Source organism: Coloeus monedula (genome assembly GCF_965178545.1).
Source record: "Coloeus monedula genome assembly, chromosome: 6".
NCBI classification, from domain to species: Eukaryota; Metazoa; Chordata; class Aves; order Passeriformes; family Corvidae; genus Coloeus; species Coloeus monedula.
Window position 1 is genome coordinate 9,972,896 of NC_138786.1, and position 25,019 is coordinate 9,997,914.

General features: G+C 41.9%; 1 protein-coding gene across 4 annotated transcripts in view; it reads right to left on the reverse strand.

The window, feature by feature from the left end:
• MICAL2 (microtubule associated monooxygenase, calponin and LIM domain containing 2) overlaps window positions 1-25,019 on the reverse strand; it is a 116,370-nt gene that overhangs the window by 85,795 nt on the left and 5,556 nt on the right. For all 4 annotated transcript variants that reach the window (XR_014226497.1, XM_082283566.1, XM_082283568.1 and 1 more), the window contains exon 2: window positions 7,454-7,811. Coding sequence is in view for 3 of the 4 variants with exons in the window: in XM_082283566.1 (XP_082139692.1) it covers window positions 7,454-7,717 (264 nt within the window). In the remaining variant the exon portion in view is untranslated. The remainder of the gene's footprint in view (window positions 1-7,453; window positions 7,812-25,019) is intronic.

Sequence of the window (25,019 nt, forward strand, 5' to 3'; positions counted from 1 at the left end):
TGTTATGGCTTTTTAGAGAGAAAACGCAAATAGAAATATTCTTGTTTGCTTAAGATAATATATATTTTCTGTTCTTATACAGCACCTTAGAACTGTGGTATTTTACATTCTATGAAAAGTGTATTAAAAGCTATCTGCACTAAGACCTAAACAGCAGATAATGTAGAATTACATTTGTCAGCAGAAAGACAGCAACCACATCCCAAAACCCCCTGTTCTCAGGGCAGACATGGGAACCTCGGGAAGGACCTCAGCTGCAGGAGACAGGAAATTGCCTTATTGTCTGAAATCTGGGGTTTAGCAGCCAAATGTTTAATCACTTCTTGGTAGCAAAAGTTATGTATTTCCTCACTTATCAGTACACAAACATTACCAGAGCGAAGCTGAAAGTGTAGCTAACAACAAACCCCTAACGACCACACCTGGCACCGACCCTGTAACATCCACATGGGTCTCTTGGAAGGCAGGAGAAAGACCTGATCCGAGTAAAGCATCCCACCCTGGAGCCCCCCTTACCCCCCACACCAGCCTGCCTGGTGGATGGACACGGCCCAGCTGCCTCAAAGAACCAAACCCCAAAGCCCTACAAAGCCAGGGTCAGGGGAACACACCCTGTCATAGCCTTTTGTTTCATTCAGACCTAATTAAGCCACTTGCGGTGACAATAGTGGTGGTTTGTGTGAAAGTAACTGCATGTCACTCCCTGTGGGAATCTTTATAAAATATCTAGGAAATCAGGTCAGGGTGGGACAGTTCCCTTCTCTCGATTACTAGCAAAGCCATTACGTGAGGGACAGAAACAGCACAGTTCTGTTAAAATACAGATGCAAAGCTACTGTTACCTTCCAAGACAAAAGAAATTTACATTCCAAATGCCTAAAAAGTCTTATCTAGACTGTCTGATTACTCTGCTTTGGCCAGGCTTCATTGCTTTTCATGACTGATAAAGCTGAAAAAACTGTATGTTTGTGGAAGTGTCTCCAAGATAATGAAAATAAAGTGATTTCATTACCAAATCACATGCCAAACATTTGCTTTTGCTGATGTAATTTGGCCTAATCTCAGTATAAAACACATCACAAAGAGTCAAATACTTTGTTTTGTTTTCAAAGAACTGTCTGCTGTGTGTCCTGTCATCACCCCAACTTCTCCCTATCCCCTCTCTAAAAATCCTTCGAGAAATGAACACGGATGCAGTGTTCAACAGTTGTGGTTTCCCTGCATGTTCATATGTAATTTTACTGCTTCTCCACTCATCTCAAGCAAATCTTCCTTGCCACTCATCCTCATTAGTCCCATATTTTCTCCAGCTTTGAAATAGAAGTTGCTTATTAAAATCCTTTAAAAGAAATCTACAATGGAAATCCAGTGCAATGCTTTAGAAGCCCTGTCCTAAAAGGCAAAAACAAAGAAGCACCAATATCAAGATAAACAGCTTGTATTTCAAGTACACCAAACACACCTAGGTGCCACTTAAAAAGTCAGTAGAACATGTGGCCTTTAATACTCCCAAAAACCTTGACAGCTTCTGGACTCTACTACTCAAGCACTGATTGTTTCGTTGTTTTTTTTTTTTTTTAAAACAAACAACACACACACACACAAAAAAGCAGCTGAATGTCTCTTTGTAAAAAGCCACAACCTTTCATTCGCTCAGCTTCCTAAACTTGGCAGTCATCTTCTAGCTGACTAGTTCAAGTCTTGTGGACTTCACAGAGAATGCCTTTCTATAAAGATAAGCAAGCTAGCAACACTATCTAATAAATCTGCAACGAGTTTGGTGTGTTCATTATAAACCCTGGTTGTCAGGTTCGGAAATCTCCCCATTCCATAATTATTTCGAAGAAATTAGTAAATCTAGAAAAAGGGATGGGCTTACTCTTTATGGAGTAAAGAGGTAAAAGTTTTCATTATAATATGGATATTTTTCCATTGGAGCATAACTGGCTTTCCTTTCTTTAATCTTACAATTCAATTACTCAATTAAAAACCAAATGTTTGTCTTGAGGGATGCAATCAGTCAGGTCAGCTGAACACTCCAACTCAGTGGCTTGTGTACTGGTATGCACAGCACTGGAGAAACCTGGCTGAAAATCTCAGTTGCCTCTGAAGGCTCAACAAGTGTCAGCCCTTGGAGAGGAAATTTGGCCACCTTACCTGCAGGTTTATACACGCTGGATGATTTGCTTAATTAAGAGACAAGTATTTGTCTAGCATGACAGAGGAAGGTGGGAAGACTCGTGGAAAACAACCTCCCTGATTTACCACAAGGGGCAAGGCTGCAGAATAGGATGTTTGTAAACAAGTGAGGACTGGTAGGAAGCCAATTTCTACCTCACAACAAGCAGAGAGACCTGGCACCCACTGCTCGTCCTGTGATCACCCTGCGGCTACGGAACACGGCAGCACCCGGCACAGACCAGGAGCTCCTTTCCCATTCTCAGCTCTGTGGGAAGGAGAGCACCAGCAAAGTAGGCTTGTTAACTCCCAAGGCATTCATTTGGCCATCCTTAGAAATGGAGACAATGTGAAAAGGAGTGGAAAGGGTTTGCAGATAAAGACCATCCCCCATTTTATCACTCATGGGTACACCAGTGTGGTTAGGACGGGGAGGCACAGCTCAGGTTCAGTCACAAAACCTCCAACCCCAATTCTGACCCAGGGCTCCTCCTCTGCTGACTCACCCCGGCCCAACTCCCCTGAAACCGCAAGCTCTCTGTAATGCTGCGTAGGCTAAAGCATCACCGTGGAGCCCTCTGTGCAGCAGGGACACCGATGCCACCGAGTCCCAGTCAGACTGACAGCACATGACAGTGCCAAAAAGAGCCACTCCCTTCTTATCTAAGTCCTGGAAACACGGTTAAAAATAATTTTAGAGTCATTCTCTTGCAAAAAGTCTCCCAACAGGAGTTTTTGGAAGGAAAATTCATCTATTGTAAAATAAGATTTGAAAGGCCAAGTTCAGGAGTGGGTAAAACAAGAGAGGCATTTGGGGACCTGGTTTAGTGGTGAATACAAGTGGTACTGGGTTAACCAGTTGGACTCAATCCTAGAGGCCTTTCCCAACCTTAATGATTCTATGATAGACTTCAAGATCATTGAATTTGTTTTTCAGGATTTTATATGATTCCATATACACATATACCTACAAATGCATATATGTATATTTTTAAATGCACAGCTGTCAAAACTTCTTAGCTTAATTTTATTTCCTTGCTTTATGCTAATATTGTTCAGCCTTGAAACAACAGCTCAGACTGTACAAGTCCCCTGCCCAGAAACTGTGCCCAAGGTGGGGTCTAAAATACAGACAATGCTCAGAAGACCAAAGCTGTGCCCAGGAATTTGTCCCTCCTCCACTGATCCAAAACTTGTCCATCCAGAGAGAAATGCCAGAGTCTACCAAGGCAGCTGATAATTATGCAAAGTTTCCTTAGTTCTCTGGTGTAAGCATGTGTTTTGCAAAAACAGCATGGACCTTTGAAGGGGAAGGCAACACTACGTATTTGCATGCTTTAGAGAACCAACACCTCCTCTCAGAGTAAGCCTGGGATGTTTTCATGTGCAGAAATCTCTGCTCTCTTGAAGCATGGGAGTGACAGAATTTCAGATGCACAGCATGAGCCAGGTCCTACCCCCTGATACATATTTATACCTATCTCAAACATCAGAGGGAGTCTCATTTATATGTGCATGCACATATTGGTATCATTTACACAGGTAAACTGAAAGTAAACATAAATCAAGTGCAAGTAATGAATCTGCTCCATACAGAGAGGAAACGCAGATGTCTTTAAAAGGCTAATGAATATACTAACACTAGCTGGATGAATTCTTGGTCATCATTGCATCATGTTTTGCATGTTCAGAAATTTAGCCTAACATTCAAACTGTTGGCATAGGGAACAACATGCATTAAACCTTTAACGTTCTTCAATTGTCCACTTCAGAGTCCAACTGTGCTCCTCTGCATTAATTAGTAAAAGATGAAAACTAGAGAGAAATTTTGTCAGTATAAAAAATTTGTGCTTTTTATGGACATATTTGCAAAAAGCACAGTGTGGTATCTACACTTTTGCCTGATTAGTACAAACTTCTGTTTCTCTCTAACGCTGGTGAACTGGGTAAGTGCCAGCTCCAGAAACAAATTTTGAACAGGACTCATTCTCAGCTTACAAGCTCAAGAGTGAAGGAAGCTCATGTTCTGTACAGATTTAACACTCATACAGGTGGACTCCTACAGTTTCAGAAATTTCATTCCTGCCCCAATTCTGTGTATGTCTTTTTACAGGACTCTGGTTTTATTTTGGGGCGTTTGTGGGGTTTTTTTCTTCTACAAAGAATTCAAGGCAAAATAATGCCCCCAGTAAGACAACTCTGAAAGAGCAGTGGGTTTGAACTTCTTAAAAATTGCTCAACTGGTTTTATTCATCCAGCTTAAAATTGTATCATTGTAGAAACTGAGAGCCATATTTGGCAATGTTCTTCAAGAGTAGTTAAGACACAGGATTATTGTTATTTAGCCAGAGTGGAACGGTCTGTATGTATAAAACTTGCGTATATTGCAATGAGTAACTTAAGTGTGGCTGAAGAGTTTATAAGAACAAAAATCAACAAGTACAGCATTCAGCTCTTAAATACCATGCAAAAAAAAAAAAAAAAAACCCCACCCAAACAGTTTTGGGATGAAGCAGCAGATTTTCATTTTGTTTTAAAAAAACCAAAAAAACAAAAAACCAAAAAACAATCAAAAACCTCCTCTGAGTAATTTAGAACCCAATTACATTATATCTCCCATATCTCCTCCAAAGATTAGGAAGATTGCAAAGTCGTATCTAAGAACCATGAGCTGCAGGCTCAGCTTGAGCGTCCAAGGCCACAACCTCATTTAAAGCCTTCAAGTCATGTATTTTTTTTTCTTTTTAAATGATGCCTACTAGCAACCTTGGCTCTGTTTACAGAGCTGCAGTTGCAAAAATCCACTTAGCTCATTGCTCAAGTTGTGATCCTGCTTTAACAAGTAGGATTTTTACTCTGGGTTGATCTACTTCCAGCAGTCCCCAGGCAGTCCCACAGAGGTGAGTGCTGGGCACCACCGCCAGGATTTAGCTGTGAACTCCTGTTTCACGGCTGAAAACAGCACCTGGCACAGCACACAGGTAAGACAGAGCTAAAATCACCAGCTGCACTGGAGAGAAAGGGTGCTATGCATGCTGCAGCCTAATCTCTCTGCACTGGCTGGGGCGCCAGCATTTCTGAGAATCCCTAATCTGTAACAGGGGCTGTCAGAGCCCACCACCGCAATGATCAGGGGGTCCACACTCCTCTCCCAGCACATCAGGCCTCCTCTCCCCAGGGAAAGGCACAGATAGGCTTTGCAGCAGCCTGTGATTCACACCCGAGGAATGTTTGGTAGATATCCCCACCGAGCCCGCAGACTGTGGTTGCTGCTCTCCTTCCCAGCAATCTGAAGATTCATGTTTCTCTCGTTAAATCAGCGATGACACAGTGAAGTGCAGGTCTGGGCACGGTCCAGGTTCATGATGAACATCTCCAAGTATTTCATGGAATATCTATACCCACACTCTTCACATACAGACATTCTATATCCATTTGCAAGTTGGTCTTGTACGCATCATTGAAATGTCCATTAATTTCTGCAAGTACTCATTACACCATGCCACTAAAAATAAATCTTTAATCTCAAGGGGCAGTAATACCATATTTCCACACTGTGGAAGGTGTTGATTAGCATTCTTCTTGGCAACCTTGTAAAGCATTAGTTACACAGGCTATACATTTTATGTACCAACCCATTTCCACAAGACTTCTCACAAAATAAAAATTAATCGCTTTGCTTCGTAAGTTTACAGAACAAAGCCTTGGTTTTGTAATGTCACCCTGAGAGAAGACTTAGATTTTATATTTCACATGGGTCTTAAAACTGCTTTTTTGCTTTGCAAATACTTCCTCAAACTCACGACCATAGAAATTTGGACCTGCGGCTGTATGTGTATGGTGAGGTACATGTGGAATATTTCCTATAATTGGCTGATCATCAGACACTTTCTCATTCCTTCCCTTTCCTGTCTGTTTTCATCACAAAGATGCTCCATGACATATGTTCATGGACTTTTCCAAAGAACAAAAAGGGAGGAAGGAAGCACAGGTCAAAAAGGGAAATGAAGGGAAAAAGGAAAGGAGAAAAACAGAGCCTGCCAGGAAAACAGTGTAGATAGCGGCAGTGATACTCCTTTACTAAATAAAACTATATTAAGGACCCTTATGACCTTAGAAAACATTAATAATCATTGGGAGCTTATGAAAAATGAATAAAAGCAGAGGACTCTACATGTACTGAAGGTAACTTGGTGTCCTTCTCCCTTGTGCTTTTGAGACTTTTCGGTCAATGATGCAAACCAGAAGAAAGAGACCTTCAAAACTGCCTATCTACTGAGTCCATGAAAGAACACTTCAGTGACAGTTTTAATTAAAAAGTCCTCCACATTTTGGTGTCTCGTTACCCCTCAGTATGTCCCTCCTCTCCGTTCTGTCTCTATACAGTTGAGTAGCTTCTTACAAAGTTACCCTTCTTGGGTAACATTTAGCCATCACTTGGCAGTAAATAAGTGAATTGCTCTTGGGACAAAGCTAGTAGAAATACTCTATGATAGCCAGATGAAACAACTGGCAGGGAGTATTTTGTACAGTTTTGTCAGCAAGACTTATACCAGTGTTCAGTAGTGCTCTCTATCAAAACATGTATGGCATTCTCTGTGAAAAGAAGATAATTTCCTGTCCTCTCCACAACCAAGCCTCCTTCAGTAGCTACCACAGAGCAATCAGCCACATTCCGCTTGCAAAAAGCACTGCCAGGAAAGGACTTCAATCCATCAGTAGTGCAGGATTTTCTTTTGTTGTTTTTTAGCAACTAGAGCCAATGCCAGGTGACAAAAACAAATCCCCACACCTCCAAGCAGCACTTTCAGAGAGCAGCTTAGGAACTGCTGCTGGAAGACATTTGGCCAGGCCCGATCTCTTACGGCACGCACAAAGCTGAGGAGCCTGCTGAATATGTTACAGTCTGTACCTTGCAAAGCCCTGTTTAATAAAGTAAGTAGTTCTTGAGAGCCTGGAATGAATGCAGCCTACTTCTTCAGAAGTTTGCATCTCATGCCTGTTTGGTGATGATGTATAAAAAGGACAGAATATCTGAGATAGACCAGAAAGCAGGACGCTTTAAGGCCCACTCTTTTATATAGTGTTTCCACAGAACTTTCAGAAAAAAAAATACCTTAAAATTCGACCAAATCAGTTGATAACCAGTTTCAGCATATTAAAGGAAGGGCTACATGAACAGACACACTGTATGTGATGGTAGAAACCTTGCTTCTGCAGAAAAACAAGCTTAAAAGTTTCCAAGCTATGAAATCCAAAACTGAACTCCACTTACCTTAGTGTTCATACAAGACTTTCCACGTTTATATTCTTTGTGACTCGCTCTTTTATCAAGCTTGTTCCACAAAGCTTTGGCCTTCCACGTGGTCACTCTCGATTTCAGTTTGGTGTAAAAGTTTCTATTGTCCAAAGGGTCTAACTCAAGTTGGCGAGTGAGAATATTGAAGGCCTGAATGGTGCCTTTGCATGTTGATGCTTGTACGAAGTTTTCAAATATCTGGCCAGCCTGATTGTATTTTTCATCATCATTTTCCCCCATGTTCTAAGAGAAGAGTTTGAAGAGGATTAAGCTGGAGCTCTTGTGCCGGGGTACAGGTGATCAGCAATAGCAAGTACTTCCATACATATTATCCCTAGAAAAGACCAATGCAGGTCACATTAGAGCAGGTTCTGCGTGATAAAATTAAACACACAAACTGCACATACAATATGAACATAAAAACCCAGCATACAATGAATAGACAAGCAGGCACAAAAAGTCTAAGTAGTGACACCCAAGTGTTACAAACATAACATACTCGTGCTGTCACGACTTGCACTCACAAAGACTGTTATAAAAACCCCGCTAACTCAAGCCTACTGCTTCAAGAAAAACCAGCTTCACTGAGAGCCTGAGCATTTCTTTAATTTTCTTTTTTTTTTTCAGTCCTAGATTACTGATGAAGAAACCCCAAATGTCCAGATTCTTTCCCCAAGCAGAATTTATGTATCAGCAAGTGACATTTTGGTCTTAAGAACTCATGAAAACCTGCAGCCAAAAGTCAATGCTGTTTCATTGATTTTTTTATGCTGTTGCACAAGTTAGGGCCAAGAGTGCAGCTGACGCCAAGCAATTTAGTATTGGCACAATCACTTGCCACAAGCAAACGCACAAAACAGGCGAAGCAGAAACATCATCACAAGTTACACCAGAACTGAAGAAACCAGAAAACAAGTAATCACAGAGAGCCCCCCTTTTCCTAACACTCTTGCCAAAATGAGAAAGGGTTTGGTGCTCCGGTGCATAGAAAGGAATTTTATCTCCACGTCTCCACATGTTCAGTGCTGAAGTTATGTGTTTGGAGTCTTACCTTGTCATGTGCTGATGATATAAAGTAATGATGTTTGGCCTGCTAAGCCCCACTGGCTTTTCCTAGTAACATGATCACTGTCAAACTGTGCCTGATACTCCAGATAAATATCCTTACATTCTGCAAGAGCAATGCTATTCTAAATTAACACAAGTTTCTAACAACTAAAACACTTTCATTGCGGCACTCCCTTATCCTTCTTTAACCTTGTTCTTCATCTCTAATGGGGAGCATATTAGAGTCAGCCAAGGTCCACAGAAAATATCCAAGTGGCTTTCACATTTTCCAAGAAAATTGTTACAGGTTATGTATAAACTTGTCCTCAGAAGAAGCTTTACCTGGACTCAAGTTCAGAAATTTAAGTCATGTATTCTTTTTCTTGCTATTAAAGAATTATCTGCCAGTCAAAGAAACCAAAAATTAAATCAATGCTTGCTTAACTTCCCACATAATTAGTTATTTTACTTGGAACATCATCTGTTGGCTGATAGTTTTAGAATAAATTGTTAGAAAGGCCTTTGAAGTCATGCTTTTCAGTTTAATACTGTTCGCAAACTATTCATTCTCTGCTTGCAATTCCTTCAGAGAAGAAAAGAGAAAACATAACCAATGTATTTAAGTAGAGAAGAGACCCACCATGTCTATCTTACCATCCTCTAATACAGAAAAAATATTATGCACTTATTAAAGAAATCCCACGGAGAGATATAAGGAAGCATTTGGAATACTCACATTCCTTGTCTGAGCTCAAAATAAATAACCTTTGTATGCACATCATCAGTCTGTTGTGGGTTTGTGGGTAAAATAAATGGGCAATGTTTAGAGTTTGTACATTTTCTTAGACCAAATGTCATGATGAAATACTTGGTGCCAAGAATAAGTCAGGAAATTTTTGTTTTCCCCTCTGAATACTTCATTTATAGTACGTTTCATGCCCTTTTCTGAAGAGCCTTGTGGCTTTGTGAGGTAAAAGCACAAATGTTTTGTGTGCCACGCCTTTCAGAAGATCTAACTTTTCAAGCAGCTGAGTGCCATGAACTCCCATTGACTCAAAAGGAGTTTAGGACATCCTGCACCTTCCCAGGTTCGAGCCCTCGAAGATTAATGAGCAAACCCCTCCAAGAACTATGTGCCAGCAAGAGGGAGCCTGGCTTTGCCACCCTGGTGCGGGTGCGAGGGAGGCCCAGCATTCCCCTCACCGGTGTTGGCTTTGAGAATGCAGAGCTACACAATGGGTTTAGGTCAGTCCAAAAAGGACCAACAGATCCAAAAGTTCCATGGGAAAGACAGGGAACAACTGTGCAACACAATGCAAGACGCTACGATGAGGTTTGAACAGCTTGATATACATGAACCTCAGGATGTGAGGGCCCATTAAAAAAAAAAAAATACTTAAAATCACAGCTAAACACTTACTTCACCTGACTTTTATACTTGCCTGAGCTATTTTTATAACAGAGAAGTCAAAGTATTTTCCTTTTCTCTCAAAATAATTATGAGCAGCTCCTTGGGGAGCAGGGAAGAGTCAGTGAAATGTCCCACCGCAGACACGTTGTCTGAGGGATTGGCAACCAGATACTCTCTCCTGTGTCACCACAAACTCACATTATGCTGCCTCAGTCGGAGCTATGAGAGACTTTGACCAACACAAGAGCTATAAAACAGTGCTTCCTCTCCACTGTTCTATTAGCTCACCCCAAGACTGTGGTCGTGCTCATAAAACACAAGTATCTTTGAACATTAACTCTTGGCACAACTGATAAGCGAGTGTGATCACAAGCTCTTTGACTCAGTGCTTTTTTCTGCTCACAGAGACGAGAGTTTTATGGCCTCAGCTGTTGCCATCCAGCAAGGAAGTGGGGGAAGAGCAAAGCTAAGAGATGAGAGCAGTATCTGAACCAACCAAAGAAGAAAAGCAGCGTGTGACAGTGCTGATAACAGCGAGGACAAGGCAGGAGCCACTGTAGGCAAAGGGAAAGGGACAAAAGCATTTTTAGCATGGAGTGGAAGTAGGTGTTGCACACATACAGGCCTGGCCTGGCCCTCCTCTGCCTTTCCACTGGGGAGGACAGTCAGAACACCTTCTCCAGCCTTAAAACCTCCCTTCTCCAACACCACAAAGCCAAAAATTAGACTATTTTTTTCTGGGCACAAAATCTTCTCCTCATGAACTTCCAATACACTCCCATCTTGTCCATACTGAAAAACTGAGGAGTGGCATCTCAGTAGAGACATTTGCTCACTAGTGAAGCATTTCTCCTTGCTGTGTCAGAGGTCATACTCTCCAAAAAACTCACAATTTTGTGGTTAAAAAGCAGGGTAAGACAGGAGACTCTGGTTACTAAGGTTTCTGGATTGCTGGAAACACCACTTATTTTCTTCTCTTTTTTTTTTTTGGCATGAACAATGTGTTGACAGATGACAGAGCTGAAGATGGTGCTGTAAGTATATGCAGCTGATGGAAAAGTATGCATTTTTTTGTGAGGAGTCACTGATATTTCACTGCAGTATTGTATATAAGTCACCAGAAATAAGGATAATGCAATAAGGATAAGAAGTTCAGCAGAGTCATTCTTGACGATAATTAAAGTTTCCTGTCCTGTAACAGTCTCTGAGACTTAAGAGGCAATGCATGAACTGCTTACCTGCAGTAGAAAAATTAACAGTGTTTGCCAAAGTACAGGAATTCTTAGAATATTATAATTTATCCTTTTACTCCATCATATAAATCACTCTAGGGATGAAATACAGAGCCAAAAACTTCATCAAGGTGAGTACTGATGCTGAAACTGCAAACTATGCATTTTTAAGTGACTATTGAGCTTCCTCTAGAAGCACAATCCAAAAATAAAATGCATTTTATTTGAAACTTCACTGAAGTGCTGCAGAGCCCAATAAAAATTTGGGTCAGTGAAAGGAAAAGAACAAGAGAGCAGGAAATAGTCTGGGCAAAAAGTTCTTTTAAGTCAGAACTGAAGCATCCGTGGGTTAGGCACAAGAATTGCCATTTTTGGTCCCATGCATGATGCATTAAACACATACAAGAACTTGGCCTTCCACACAGCTTCCCATGGGATTACAGGAGTCTCTGGAGGGCTCCAGGGCACAAAACACACTGGGAAGAAGGGTTCTGTTTCGATGGCCCCCTCCACTGTCAGAAGTTATCCCTGGCCTCCTTTCTGCCTCCAGCAGGGCAAACAGGAATGTCAGATAAGGAAAGCTGAGAAGTGCTGCTCATGCCTGGTGGCTGCCCAAGAGAAAGTGAAGATCTTGTTACAACTAAAAGGAAAGCAGTGCCAAAGGGGCAGAGAGAAAGCAGAAATTAAAGCAGTGGTGCATGTACAGATGTATACACAGGAAAGCTAATGTCTCCAGTCCTGGCTGATATTTCCTGACAGAAAAAAACCCCAAGCTCTGCTACTGCAGACAATTTATGAGAACACTGAAAAAAGCAGCTCCACTGTCAGAGCAATTCCACTAAGTATCTCTAGTCAGATGGATGTATGGAGCTGGTTCACATCTGCACATGGAGTCTGTCAGCAGCCAGCAGTAAAGCTGACACATATGAGTCGTTACAGGAAAATAATAAAACTTTTTGACAGCAGCACCACGCAAATTGCTTGTCAGCAAGGTCTTGAGGTACTGTCTGCAAAAATTAAAAACCTCTTTTGGCTTATTTGCCCCACTGGAATGAGAGCAACCCTAATTTAATTCAAACTTGAAGCACTTAAGTTCTTCCTCAGTCCCTTAATGTGCTGCTTCTAATACTTGAGAACATGGTCCTCGGGAAGATCAGGAAAAGATTAAATTCCTTGCATTTCAATACTACTAATCCTGATTCCATTTTCAATACAGCCCTAATTCTGCCATGTTTACCAAGAATAAATTCTTTTATTAAGACTCCAGTTTGGCACGCAGGATACAATATATTTATTGTTTGCTTAAGGTTAGAAACAACAACAGAAACAAAAGGCTGGGTTCTGCAATGTCTGTGGTAATCATAGTACTCATCTACTTGGGCCCTTCCTCATCATCAGTTATAACCACAATATTTCTGCTGCCTCTTTCCCTGGCTGAACTGTCTAACAGATCAATACCACCACAAAAAATGAAGTTTGCAAGTGAAACTGGCCATGTTGCAGGACCTTCTGAGTTTTTCAGCTTAGTTTCTACTGTGATGCACTTTTTTTTTGGTGGAGACTATTTTAAATGTAAACATTTCTATCTGGAGGAAACACAGCTTTTTGATGGTTTGGTTTCTTTGCATGTTTTCCTAAAAATGACATAAAAGGAAAGAAAAATTATATGTGATTCTGGTGACAAGTGAAGCTCTCATTTGCTTTGCTTATAAAACTATTTTAAAAGCACGTTGGTCTGAAATACTTGTTTAGTGCTGGCGACAGACAGTCAACACATTCCTTAAGATGCACAGTCCTACCAGAAACATCAGTGAAGGGAAGCTGCCTCTGAACAAAGCCTCTCCAACTGTCTCTGTAAACAGCCAGATTACTCCTCTGTATTTTTATAAAAAGCCGACTTCCACAGAACTCCTGCAAAATAACTTTTCGGGCCAAGTATGGAATTCAAAACAGCTCCTACTGCGACACTCTGTGCCTATGAACTTACAAGGTTACCGTGCACGCTATCAGCTTGTTTTGCAGTGGTTATACGAGACATTTCAAACACAGGCCTTCCAACCAGGGCTGCTGTGCCCATTTAACCTGCTGCAGCTGCAAGCATCCATGATAAAATACAGCTGGAAACATGTGCACGAGTACACCAAGGCTTGGCAGTGAATATTTTAGATATGTTCACAGGAAGCATAAAATAAAATGACCTATCTGTAGGATTTTATCTGCCACACAGACTGAGTCACATTCCACACATTTTAAAGCTGGAAGCTTTAAAAATAGTCCAGTTTGTTTCTGGATGTTCCTGATCGGAGCTTTACTGTGGGAATGCACTAAGACACTGACAAGTAAAATGAGATCAGCCCCGTAAGCCAGCAGCTTGCATGTGTCACCATTCACAGAAACATACAGTGCTGGCATGGGGAAAGCATGGGGTGCTGCCCCAGGGTCCACATGTGCAATCCCAGGGATGGAGGCTCAGGCCTCTGCCCCAGCTACTGGTGGGCCCAAGGACACAGCACTTCCCAGGTTTCAGATAAACCCCAACAGAAAACTGGCAGCCACAGGGGTGACACCCCTCCCCTGCCTGCACAAGAAGTCCTGTCCTGTGAGCATCACTAAAACCCTTCGATGCTCATTTTGCAAAGCAAAGGCACAGGTTTTTCAAATGAATGACAATACGGAGCTTTCCAGGCGTTTTTGTGCAGTATATACTCAAACTACTCATCAGAAATACCATAATTTCTGAAGAATGAGCTGTAAAATAAAGAAATTTTCTTTTTTATTTTAAAGCAATGTTGTCGTACCCACACCAGTAGAAATTATAATTCTAAACCTTCAAATCAAATGGTTTTAAGGAGAAATGTCTGTAGCTCTATTATTCTGTGCATGGATTACAGTAAGTACTTAAAAATCTTTTTTTTTTTACAGGGCTGCTAAAAGCTCTGCTGCAAAGTCCCAAGTTTCCATATAGTCTACATCTTCAAAGGTAACTGTAGATGATTATGCCACAGTCATTTGGGGTTAATGCTATGCATAAACAAGATATTAAAACCTGACTCTTGTTTAGACTGGTTACAAGGAAGAGCATTTTTCAGCTCTGTTGTAGTAGATCAGAAACACAATATAAACAACAGTAGAAAGTTTATGCTGATGTTTTCCTAGGTTAGGATCACAAGAACAAAGGAAGAAAGTATACCATAAGGGTAACATCAGCCTACAAGGAAGCATACCTCTTAAGAAAAAGCACCTGTTATTTAAGCTAGAAAGATGTTATGAAGGAGTCCCAGTGAAAACAATTAAAAGGACAGTCTTTTAACTCTTTGAAACTCCTGCCTTTCTTTTCCTATAGTGACACTTATAATTTCAAGCTCACAAGTTGGAACAGCGTAGATATTAAAGTTAATCACAGAATAGGCAGTGCTAGTTGTCTTTTGATCAGCACAAGATTTTCTACTTTCAGTAGGAATGTAGCCACTGAGCCAGACTAATTTGGAGGGCAAGTAATACCCTATTTTCCATTCCCAAAATCACAGGAGCAGGGAGATGGCAGGGCCAGACACATTGATCAGGGATGGACGCCACGAGGGGATGATGGAGAGGGAACTCTGGCACCACTCCTGCCCAGCTGCCAGTGGGAACTTCAACATCCCACTTCTTCTCACAGCCCTGTGTCCTCCTCTCTGTTCCTCACCCTCAGGTCACAGAGAAAACTTGGATGGCGCAACTGTGACCATGAGGAACACCAAAAAAAGTGTACCCTCTAGCTGACAGAGCTCTGTCAGCAAAACCCCTGGTATATATGCAGCTATCCCAACAAAACCGAGCCACATTTGGCAGCAGTTCCTCTAGTACAGCTTTCCCTTTGTATGCATGGGGACATAATTACAGATGTAAATACACTATAAAAGAAAACAAACATATGAAGCAGTAAAAAGCAGACTCTCTTAGTCAGCAATCATGGGAATAATGTTGGTTTATGGCACTCTGAGAATAGGAATAATCCAGAAGGATGGGGCAGTGAGATAGGCCATGGACTGACACAGCAACGTGGGACCGCCAATGCCTCTGGGAGTGCCTTGGAGGAGCCATCACATTTCTGGCGGACCTCAGCAGGGAGCAAGCAACAAACAGTGCCACCAGTGTTGATTCCTTGAAGCCACCCAATGCCCAGATACAGCCTGTCTGTCCCCTTACTGTGATCACTCCCAACCCAGAGAGCAAAGAAGAGCAGCAATGCTGCTTTTCTAACTGAGAGCTGCCCAAAAACGTCAGCTGGAGACACTGGAAAGTGCCCTCAGAGAACACTGGATGCCAAAGCAAGGCTGTCTTTTGTTACTCCTCAGGATTTCTGTGAGAAAGGAAATTAATATTTGTTCAGGGTTTTTTGAAGCAAAAATATGAAATTATGGCTGTGCTGAAGCAAACACTCCAGGTTATGTTTTGGGGGAGAAAAAGAACAGCACCAGTGTTAGTTTTCCCAGATATGTGCCAAGAGCTCTCAAGAGTATGTTTCAGATCATCTTTCCCAGCATGGATCTGTAGATCTCTGCTCTCCAGCATGTGTCCCTCTGGTTACTAGGGCTGTGGCAATTACCCAAGAGGAATAAACAGCCAGCACTGGGGCTGCAAGACCCTGAGGGCTCCAGTCCACAATAATTCATTTGGCAGAGCTGCCCTCATCTGCAGACATCAGACTTCCAGATCAGTAGTAAGGATTAATCCATTGAAAACACAGACAGGATTGCTTTGCCAATGATCAAAGAAACAAAACGTTCTGGGCAATATTTCATATGCATACACACACATTTTTAGGAATGAACACACTCCATTACTTTTTTTTTTTTAAACACAAGGTAGCACACAGTTCTTCCTGTGTTTTATTGGGACATTAATGTTATCAGTCACACTGAAATCCATGGGAATCACAAAGTTAAAAAATCAAAGAAACCCAAAAGCAGTTCTGAGTTGTAAATGATAGGTTCCTTGGTTGCAGCAATGCCAATTCACCACCAAAAAACAGCCATTGAATGACAGTGGAGAACTGAGAAGCCGCACCCAGACAAGTCAGCCAGAGGGTGATGGGAAACCAGAAGATTAGCTTAAACACCAAACTCTGCTCCAAGGAGAATTTACATGAAAAGACAAAAACAGAAAGAAAGCTACTGTGTTAGTTTTCTATCTGTGTTATGTTTTTTGTCCTTGTAAACTGGACCCACAGTTACCAGAAGAGATTGGAAAAGACATAGTTTCTGAAAGTAGAAACAGTATTTTTGGAAGAAAATGTGCAGGCCAATTTCTACCCTCCCTCTGCCCAGACTTCCCAAAAAATGAAGAAAAACAAAGTTTAAAAAAAAAAAAAAAACCAAACAAAGATGCCAAGAGAGTTACAAAAACATGATCCATTTCTGCTGCAGAAAAATCCTCACAGTCAAATTATAGAATACATCCTGAAACATTAGTTTTGGGATATCCACCGGAAAAAGAAAAAAAAAATTTTAAAAAGACCCATGGGAGTAATACGTTAGGAAGCAGTCCCACGAAGGAACAAAAAAAAAATCCAAATGAGGGCAGAATATCATTAACCAACAACAGGAGGGATGACAAATGAATCACTGTTTTCATAAGGCAAACTGAGATATAGTCAGGATTAAATTATGATTCATCGTCTCCAACACAACGAGGTTTACCAGAATCTGTGAAATACCAAAAAAAACCACTTCTTGATAGTAATTGTTCATCACACAGCCTGGCTCCAGAAGCCTAAGGTTTAAATTCTCTGTGTAAGTCCTGTCAACAGAGGTGGTTGCACCTTCTCTATTGAAGGTTTTATGCAACAACGTCCCTTTGCTTCCGGTCATCAACCAAACTGGATGACCTGCGCTGTAATATGTAGATGTTATCATCATGCTCTTCATCAGTCATCCATTCATTTGGAAAACTTACTTTATCATGTACCTGTATTTCATAGCATGTAAGGGGGCAGACACTGTAGGAATGCAAGCACTTTTGAAGTGTCACGACCAAGGAAAATGTCAATTTTTTTCTAAAAAGCTGATTTTTATCACTGTCATCTAGTCCTAACATCCATTTTACTGTACAGAAGAGTCAAAATTTCTTAGTGAAATCATGCATCTGTGGCAAGCATCAACACACATACCTGAAAGGCAACGTGAACAGTGCATTTAAAGAGTTGAGCCTGTGTAAGTGCAAAAACATCACAGGTATGTTACACAGACCCAGCAAGTTTTAAGGCAGTGATGCCGGTTCATTCCCATATATTGACATGAGGTTATGTGGAGCAGCCACAGCTGTTTGGGGATCCTGAAATGCTGCCACGTGTGACTACATGGTGCTTACTTGAGCGTGGTGTTTTCAGGACAGAGTAGATAAGGGGCATCACATTTCTTCCTACAGCAAGACAGAGCTAAAGCTGCTTTGGTGCCCCAACTCTCCAAACCGCCTGTAAATTTCAGAAAGGGAAGGGATTAACTGGTTCTGGGTTCACAGAGTGCCCAGTGCCCAAGGTGCTGATTAGAACTGGCTTTGTTAGAGAAACCAACAATTTAGGAAGGCAAGTGGTTTGCAGGAACATCTTGGGTCAAGTTGGTGTTGCTTTAGCTGAGCCTGCACCACTGATCCCCTGGGCACCATGCTCCTCCCTCACTGTGCCTGCTCTGCCAAGAGCAGGGACTGGGGAATGGGAACTGTCAGAATACTGAAAGTTTTTATCTAACTGCTGATCAGGAGACCCAAAATCCATCCATCCAATGTGCCTACACAAAGCAGATCAACTGAAGATATGAAGATGTATTTCACTATTATAGTTCCTTAATGTATAGTTCCAACAGCTTTAGTAATCCCCAGTTTAGAGACACCAAGAAGGAAAACAGAGAACTGACCTTCACAAAAAGGACTGAGAGAAAAATGTGTGAATCTAAACTATTAAAAAAGAAATACTGCTTAGTTCTCCACTTAACAAATACCATTTTTAAAAAAAAAAAAACCCATTTTGTTACTGAGCCCAAGACCTAATGCTGGCTTGGAATTCATTCTGTTTCCATATTAGCAGAGGTTTCTCCCTCTTCTGCATACAGGTAAACAGTACTGCTTTTATTTCACTGAAATGTGTAACCAGATCTTTATCTGTGCTCCAGTTATCAAGGTTTAGCTTACTAGAAATAAGGAGCTGGCTAATGTCCTAATACTGTATTAGCACTGTGATTAAATACCAACACAACCAGTGGCCCAAAAGCCATATGCACAGAACAGGCTTTGTTGCAGCATCTTTCAAAAGTAAGACATCCTTGGAGCTCACTAAACAGGCTCTGAGCAGTCATAAACCCATGAAAACAGCACAGAAACTCATCTTTTCTACCAAGACAGGGATTTTTTTAATATATTTTATTCCCCCCCCCCCTCCCCTCCCCCCCCCAAACTGCTACTTGGATTACCAAAGAGATCAAGCAAGCGATACACTGCATAAAAAAAGTTTTGGACATCTGGCACACCAGGTCCAGAAGGATACAATTTGCATGTTATGAGCTCACCCGAATCAAGGGGGAAAAAAGAAAATTGAGTCAACATAAAAACTAAATCTCAGGTGAAGTTTAAAGGGTACTTATATCAGCTCTGCAAGCAAAAATTTCAAGAAACAGTGCTTTCTTTTGTGTGCAAGTCATACTACAGCCAGGTACTACTAGAAAACTCTCAAACCAGTAGCCAGACAAAAAAAAAAAAAAAAAAAAAAAAAAAAAAAAAAAAAAAAAAAGAGAAGAAGAAAAAAAGGCACAGCAACATAAAAAAGCTCATATGCCAGGCCAGGTATTTCCATAATGCATTTCTAAATCAGAAAACCTTATGAAAGAAGTCTGGAAGTGACTGCAACTGCCACTGAGTGAGTCCCTTTCCTTAAGGTACAACCTGTGAGGTTTTACCCCTGCCAGCACAGGGCACTGTGAAGTACATTAAGTTCAAATCCTCCAGCAACTCCCATGTGCAGCACAGATTATCCCAGCACAGGCTGGGAACATCCCAGTCCCTTTGGTGCTGCTCCTGGTGCCTGGTGCAGCTGGGCAGGGCTCTCATGTTCGTACCAAAGCCAGACTGAGCAGACTTCTTCACTGATGCTATCAACTTCAGGGAACTCCTTTTAAACGGGGCCCATCAGACAGACCACAGTCTGTGACTGGGGAAAATGGGCTCCTCTCTAGCCAGATCAACCTGCTACCTCAAACTGCCATATTTAAAACCACACAGACAGATCCAGGGAATATTACAGGGATTTGCCTTGTGAGCACATATCCCAGCACTCCTGCTGCCACCAATGACGTGCAGCCTTCCATGAGAAACTTTTGCTGTATTTTGTTTGATGGTTTATCTGTCCTCCATGATCAGAATTCCTCCTCCCTCCAGCACACACAGCAGGGGCTCTTCCACCTTGGCCCTTTGCTGACCACCAGTCCTGCCAGAGACCACAACCAGTACCCTGCCTGGGGAAGCAACACAAGAGAACACTGAGAAAAACATGAAAAGCCTTGGTAACGAAGGGTTTTCTTACCAGATGCCCTAATGTATAAGCCAGTGACATCCAGAGTAGTTTAGTCCTAGTTTTCTGTGACTGACAGGACAAGCTAATAGTTCTAGAATCCTGTTTTCCTCACTGGACAAAAGATGCCATAGGTTTGCATAACAGAAGACTGAAAAATTGTGAAAAGGTACAAGTTAGAGATGTTGAGTTGGCCACTACAAACCCTCCTTATGTTGTCAATGAATATATAAACAGAGTTTAAGAGAGGTTGCTAGGAAAAAAGTGCACTGGATTCCTAATATCCAGCATATCAGCTAATTATGAATCAACTTTTGCAGAGCCCATTTCCTCAAGGCATCTTGGCAGGCAGCGTATGGCAACACACGAACAGTTCACGTCAGTATTTTCAGGTCAGTGCAGCACCAGGCAGAGAGCACCCTTGCCTTCCAAAAACAGAAGCTGACAGCTCTGCACAAGCCCCTTCCAGCCCATCTTCTGGCTGCTGGGGCAGCTGCTCTTACGTGCCTGCTCGTTTTACCTTTCCTGGCAGGGCCGCTCCGGAGTCACCCCGTCTCGTCTGGCAGCTCTTTGGCAGAGGTCTGATCATCTCCAGCGGGTTAAGAGGTCAGGTGAGTAAATCTGCTTAAGGCAGAGCCCGGCAGGCAGGGGCAAGGATCACCACAAGGACGCTCAGCACGGCCACTGCTAACGTGGCTTCACTGCTCCGGGTCTGCAAAGCGCTGGAGTGGGGAGAGAAAACACCCTGTGCTCACAGGCACTACAGGCACAGAGGGAAGAGTCCACCCAGCTCTGCCAGACTGTATGACTGCACAAGCACAGGCACTTCTGGTGTTAAATACAGTAAATACAACCTCCTTGTACTCCCAGACAGAAAGCCCAGATTTTAGCAACAGCTACCAACACAATTACCAGGTGGCTTTCTCCCCTTTCTTGCCTACGCCCTATTTTTCTGATCCCTCTGAGGTTGCACACACCAATGCATCTCACAGCTCAAAGATGACAATTTTACTGCTGGAATTTTAATCAAAAGTGATAAAAACATAATCTAGAATACAGGCCTGGAGGAGAGAAGAGGTAACAGGTAAAGGCAAAGAAACTGAATGAACAATCAAAATACAATTTTGGTGGAAGAAAGAAGAAGCTTTAGCCCAACTCTCGTTGCCACTCCGATACTTTCTGACAGAAGTTCACAACAGTCTTGTAAGTGACACTGACCAAAACGTTCCAAGTCACAGTATCCTGAGTGAAATTTTTAAACATGCTATACAAGCAAAAAGTTCAGCTGTCTCCACCTCCCCTGAACGTTGGCAAGGTTATCATTACACTGTCACTGCTGTAAAACAAACCCAGTCATCTACAATTGCACCACGGAGAGATGGCTCTGCAGAAAACAGGGGAGGGACTGCACCTGCCAGGGTGTGCCAAGCGAAACCCGCCATCAGCACAGCACATGACTAAGCACGTATTGGGTATGCCAGAACCCAGCCACTCATCTGAAAATAAAGGCAATTTCTCCTTATCTCCTGCCCTCCCACTAATCTGTGAACACGGGAAAGACATAGCATTGCAAATGAAGTTTGAGAGCCTTTAAGAAGAAAAAAAAACCCCAACATGCAAAACACACAGGACAATGACTACAAATACTCTTTTTAAGATTAAATTTTATTAAGTAAGAAATATCAGAAATGTGGATCCCACTTCCAAAAATAAAAGGGGGAATGCAGATACACTTAACAGAGACTCTCCATGTGTATACTGATCTGTTAGGTAATTAAATAAATAGTAAATGTTATCTTTTTTTGCTTCATTCTAATTGTGAGAGGTAATATTTATGTCGCCAATATTATTTTCTAGTGATGAGGTCCAAAATAATCTATTAGTTTTCATTTTAAATTCCCCAGACCTGGCAAAAAAGAGAAAAGCTCTCACTCCTCTGGATATTTTTCCCGAAGAAATCAGAATCATCATTAAAATCATAATAGAAGGATTTCAGCCAAAAGGAAGAAAACACTGTTTGACTTCATCTCCTCCTCCAAAATTAAAAAATACATTTATTTCAGCCCTGTGACTGGCACAATATCCCAGCTAAATATTATTCAACAGACAAAACCCAAAAGAAATGTAGAAAATTTGGATTCCAAACACCAGCTGCTCCTTAGTATGGAAAAAGGTGGGTTTTTTTTTCATTAGAGAAACAGTCATTAAAAACAAATGTAGTGAAGGCTTCCATGAACTCATCAGAAGCACTGATCACAACCTTACAATGCCTCTTGATACCTAGCAGGGAAGTCAGATAAAGTCATGAACTAACCTGGCTTTGTTGAAGTCCCAGTAACTCTCTCTTGCCCACACTTTCAATAAATTTTACATGTGGGTTGGCCTACTGTCTGGATAACAACTGATTAGGCAGAGAGGCAAGGAAAACCTTGCCATCCTTTGCTACTTCAGTAGAGCCAATAAAACTGAAAACTAGCCGTTCACATTCTTTGTTCACTAGAACTACTAAAGCAAAAAATCTTGTGATACATCTGCATTAATATTTACCTCTAAATTAAATCTCATGTGCAAATGCAAACCTGCTGTACTATATATGTCATGCCTGGATTTATCTTGCAAATTAATGAACTAAGAGAGATACTTAGATAATTGTACAGTTGTTTTCCAGAAGCTGGTGTTCACAGATCTACTGGCTTGAGATTTCAAACGAGCCAAATTGCCTCACAAACATGTATCCTATCGAGTTCTGGGTCAGAATCCACAAAGCTTCACCAGAAAGGGCAGGAGTTTCATATTGAAACTTTGCAGAACCACCTGACCATCCAAAGGGTGCATACAAATGCTCCCTTAGAAAAAGCTGACTCAAGAAACTCTGTCAAACACAGCATTACATCATTCAAGTATTTTATTGAGCATCAGATAGAACCTTGGACTTACCTTTGGAAGGGAAAAGCATTGTGAACAACACAAAAATCTCTCACCTTGCTCTGAAACAGCCATGTAATTATTTTTGGTCCCTATTAATGCCTGATAAACAAAGTAATTGGGAGACATGTTTTGATTCCATAACTGAGTTTGAAGATGTTTCTACACACAAGTTACTAATACCATCAGTCATTAAGCCAGGTAGTAGCTGACAAAGTAGCTACAGACAGGTGTGGTGGTCTATATCTAAATGCATGTGTAAATAAGGCCTTAAGATGTCAAGCTTCTGCATTTGTGATGAAATAGCATCACAAATACTGCTGGAGCCCTCTGTGTGCATGCATTCAGCAACGCTGGAGTCCTCTGTGTGGATGTGTTCAGCAAACAATTACAACTCCTTCCTCAGCCAAAAAGAAAACGGAGAGAAAGAAAATAACACTGCCCCTTTGCATTTTTGCCTAGGTAAGTGTGAGATAAAAACCTTGTGGCTCTCCTTTCCCACATAAACACACAGAGGTGAATGCTCCACTGTGACTTTTCATTCCCAGGTGGGAAGGAAACCCAGAAAGAAACCCTTTTCTCTTAGTGAGGCGCCAGCACCCAGCTCTGCCAAGCTCCCAGTGCCTGACACTGCTCCTCCTGCCCATGCCAGCACCTACTGCACCACATCTCCCTCCCAGGGCTGTCAGCCCCAGGACACCCTAACTCTGCTCTGAAGCACAAACCTGCACTGGCCGCAGTCAGCATCCCACTGAGATGCTGGGAGAGAGCAGCAGGGGAGAGCAATGCTGCCAAAGGAATAACCCTGCTCCCCTCTGTTCTATTCTATCTTTAACCTGAAAATTGATATGTGAAGTAGTCATCAGAATTACTCCACAGGGGATACTAAAGGCAGTTTTTTCCCCACGACATGCACAAAGCTGGCCTGGTGCACATTAACCTATTTTCCTGTCTGCTTATCTAAGCATCACAGCTACAAATAAGATGTGGCTGACCTGTGGCACTGCGTGGTTGTGCCTTTCTGTTCAGTGCAGAGCAGCTCTCCAGTAGGTGCTGGGGAGTGTTACATTACCCATCACCCCTGTGCTGCAGCTTCAGCTCGGACACCTGCTCCCAAATAAAGCCCAGGTGCCCAGGACAAGGCCCAGCACATCAGTAAATATTTGGCACAATTCCCTTTTTTGTCTCCAATTCCCTTTGCCACACAGGGTTATTTATACATCGAGGCACGAGGCGTGCCTCTGCGACAGGGCAGCATCACACAGTGCTGCATGTCAGCAGTGCAGCAACAGATTCAAACCAATCCCTGTCCCACGACACTTTTACAAGGAAGCAGGTCACAAACTGAGTAATATCCGCTCTGTGCACTGAAAAATGTATGCTATTCATTTCCAGGAAATAAAGTTAACCACCCTAACCCTTCTTCCCTCTCACACACATCCCCCCAACAACAACAGAAAGATGGTTTCTTTGGTCTGAACAGGTTCACTGGGATGTATTTAGCTCTTTACACAAGTCTTACTCTTCCTAATGCATTTGCTGGGACACCTAATGTTGACTCAGTGCAAGGGCAGAGTTTCAGAGAGTAAGTATAGCAAGAGGTATTTGATTACATCCACAAATTCAGTTTTTGAATGGATCAAAAGTTCATATTTATGGAGCTTGTGTCCAAGCTTTAACCATGTGCATGTTTCTAACATTCATTCAACCACGTTAATGTTCTGAACACAAATACTGTACAGAGGGGTGGCAGCTGTTACTTCTAAAAATCCCTAGATTGAAATGGGAGGAACCTACACTCTGCATTCACTTTGAAATCTTAAAAGAGGCTCCAGACTTCAATATTCTTCTGTCCCTACAGCCATGTAATTACTGAAACAATTTTCTGAACTGACAGAAACAGCTGGTTGCATAGGTGGTAACCATAGGAATTTGTAGCACTCAGTGAAAGGGGAAAATCAAATACCAAGCAGAAGGCCAGGAGATCAGATCTGAATGAGAACTTGCTCACATAAATTATCCAAGCCCAAATATCACATTCCATCAGAAGTTCTTTCAGTTCACCTAGGATGGAAATGAGACATGGAGAAGTACGCTCTTGTGTCAGGATGCTCACTCGTTTACTGCCTCTAAAAGGAGAGGAGCAATGGCAATTTAAGTGCACAAGCAGATCCTGTGTCTGACCCACAGCTGGGGTGAATGATGACATGGGGGTGATTAGCACTGACTACATATTTACTACCAAGAAGTCAAGCCCAACACAAGCCCTCTATTTTCTTCTCATCAGCTCAGATTGCTACTTAAAATTACTCCCCAGATCAGCTCAAGGTGCCATAAAGACAATCCATAAAAAGCAGCCTGATAACAAGCACATACAATAGGTAAACC